Source organism: Brassica oleracea, chromosome C6 (genome assembly GCF_000695525.1).
Source record: "Brassica oleracea var. oleracea cultivar TO1000 chromosome C6, BOL, whole genome shotgun sequence".
In the NCBI taxonomy this organism is placed as follows: Eukaryota; Viridiplantae; Streptophyta; class Magnoliopsida; order Brassicales; family Brassicaceae; genus Brassica; species Brassica oleracea.
In genome coordinates, this window is record NC_027753.1 from 4,941,624 (window position 1) to 4,943,805 (window position 2,182).

Genomic DNA, 2,182 nt, shown 5'->3' on the forward strand with positions numbered 1-2,182 from the left:
CTTTGCAACCATGCCTCCTCTCTATGAAAGGAGATGTTTTCTCGGGTCTATTACCGAGGCTTTGCTTCAGTTTACTCACCGGTTTGTTATCTTGTAGAGCGGTCTGTACGGGACCTGAAGATGCAATCGAGAATAATTTGATTGTTCTCGTTGGTGAGGGCTGTCTCTCAACGTCGCCTTGTGTGACTATTCTCTAGCTGTCCGACTTTGTCGGGAAGGCTTTTTTGACGCATTCAAGCTTTGTTTTGAATTTGCCGTCACCTTTTTCGGAAGATTTATCTGATTTAGTTTTATCTATCTCTGTACTTTATGCTTTCTTGCAAAGAGGATGTAATATTTCCTCTTGTATTGTATCAGAACAAGGTTGAATGAATGAAATTAAGTGGTGTTACAAAAGAAAAAAAAAATACAGCTTGATAACAGAGAGATTATTAGCTACTTCACATAATTAATTATCCATCTGAAAAACGGCTTGATAACGAAAATGTTTCTTTGTTTTTCGTGGTCTGTTGCAAGTTGTGTAGTAACATAATTAATTATCCAAAATTTGTTATTTTCACAGTTTCATTCATAACAATTCAGGCTATCAATAATTGTTCCGAATTAATAATATCCAGTCAATATTTGATTCAGATTCATACGAATATTTTTTGTTGCTAGAATATAGATAGGAAAAAATATTAAACATTACAACTATGCACATGCATAGCATGGGCCAAAATACTAGTAACTAATAATTTGGCGACATCGTCTTCCCTCACCAATAAGGCCATAAAGCAAAAAAGAAAATCTCCTGATTCAACTGAATAACAGTTGAGCTATAGCTACAGCCATAACATGTTTCAATTTTATAATGGTTATCATTTTGAGAAGAAACCACAAAATAGAACAAAAAAAACCATCGAAATGAACCAAATATAACTGATATTTCATTTGTAAATCAACCATATATAACAACTAGACCGACCATATAACACTACGACATACGAAACATGATGAAAGCTAAACACAAATCAAACTCAACTAGCACAAATTATTAAAATTCATTGAATAAATGAACTCGAAAACACACGATAATTACTAATCAATGTAAAACAACAATACTCAATCTCATTTTCTTCTTACGGTAAGATTTTATTCATCATCATCACGGTCATCATGAAGTTCACCGTCACTTTTCGGTGAAGGAGGAGGACGTGGCCGTTTAGGATGACGACGACGTTTTCCAGGCTGAGACGAAGGAGCAGCATAGCCACACATACCAAATTCACAAGGTGCACCAGGCTCACACTCGTTCCCGCATTGTCCACAATTAGAAGGATCATTGTTAGTGTCTACGCAATTTCCACCGCAGCAAGACAAAGCAAACCGACATCTCTTGAAACAGAACCGGCAATGGTTTGGGTCGGACAAGAGATCAACGCATTGGTTACGACAACATCTCTTTCGAGCCGTTGGTGGTCCGGACCGTTTGCAAGGAATAATTTTACAAATCGGCGGCTTTGGTGGCTTATCCAATGGCAGTGTGAGTGATTTGGTGTGGTTCTTTAGCCATGAAGAAGTTGTGTTTAGTTGGCTATACTGACCAAGAACTTGATGAAGAGAATTAACGAGGAAGAAGAATAAGACATGTATTAATAACTTGATGATCACCATACTGTATCAAATGCTGATTTGGTTGTGTAATTAATGTAAGGTTTATATAAGTTTGAAGTGAGAGAAATATTTGGGAGTGTTCATGTTTTTCTTGCATGGATGATTAATGTTGTATGATGCATGTTACGTTCATCTCTTTTCATGCATTAGACTCTTTTAATTTTGTGAAAAATATAACTATTTTAAGTTTTGAACCGCGAGGAGTACATTTATATTGATTAGTGCGGAGAAAAGAAAAGGGCATCACATGACAAAGTAGTTGGAGAGAATAAAAGTGAGTTTGAAAGCCCACATGAATTTTGCTAAGGTTACAAAAGGTTGTTAATAAATATTTCTATATCATTTTGCTCATATATATAGTTATATATTTTGTTATGTAGTTAACAAAACAATATTAAACAAGAAAGAGTCCCTTAAAAGTTTATCGATAAAAGAGAGTATATGCAAATGAAATTCTAGGTCAATAACGAAATTAGGCCACAATGCCCGTAACATCAAAGGCTTTATCATGAAGATAGAACTTCAA

General features: G+C 35.2%; 1 protein-coding gene across 1 annotated transcript; it reads right to left on the reverse strand.

Annotated features, from left to right (window-relative positions):
• Window positions 1–1,134: 1,134 nt before the first annotated feature.
• On the reverse strand, window positions 1,135–1,739 carry LOC106299701 (stigma-specific STIG1-like protein 4). The gene has a single exon (XM_013735749.1). It carries the CDS (start codon window positions 1,654–1,656, stop codon window positions 1,135–1,137), a length of 522 nt encoding a protein of 173 aa, XP_013591203.1. The 5' UTR covers window positions 1,657–1,739.
• Between the last annotated feature and the right edge of the window lie 443 nt (window positions 1,740–2,182).

What these genes read in the sequence shown, in the direction of transcription:
- LOC106299701 (XM_013735749.1), bottom strand. Translation starts at nt 1,656, where the DNA reads ATGGTGATCATCAAGTTATTAATACATGTCTTATTCTTCTTCCTCGTT.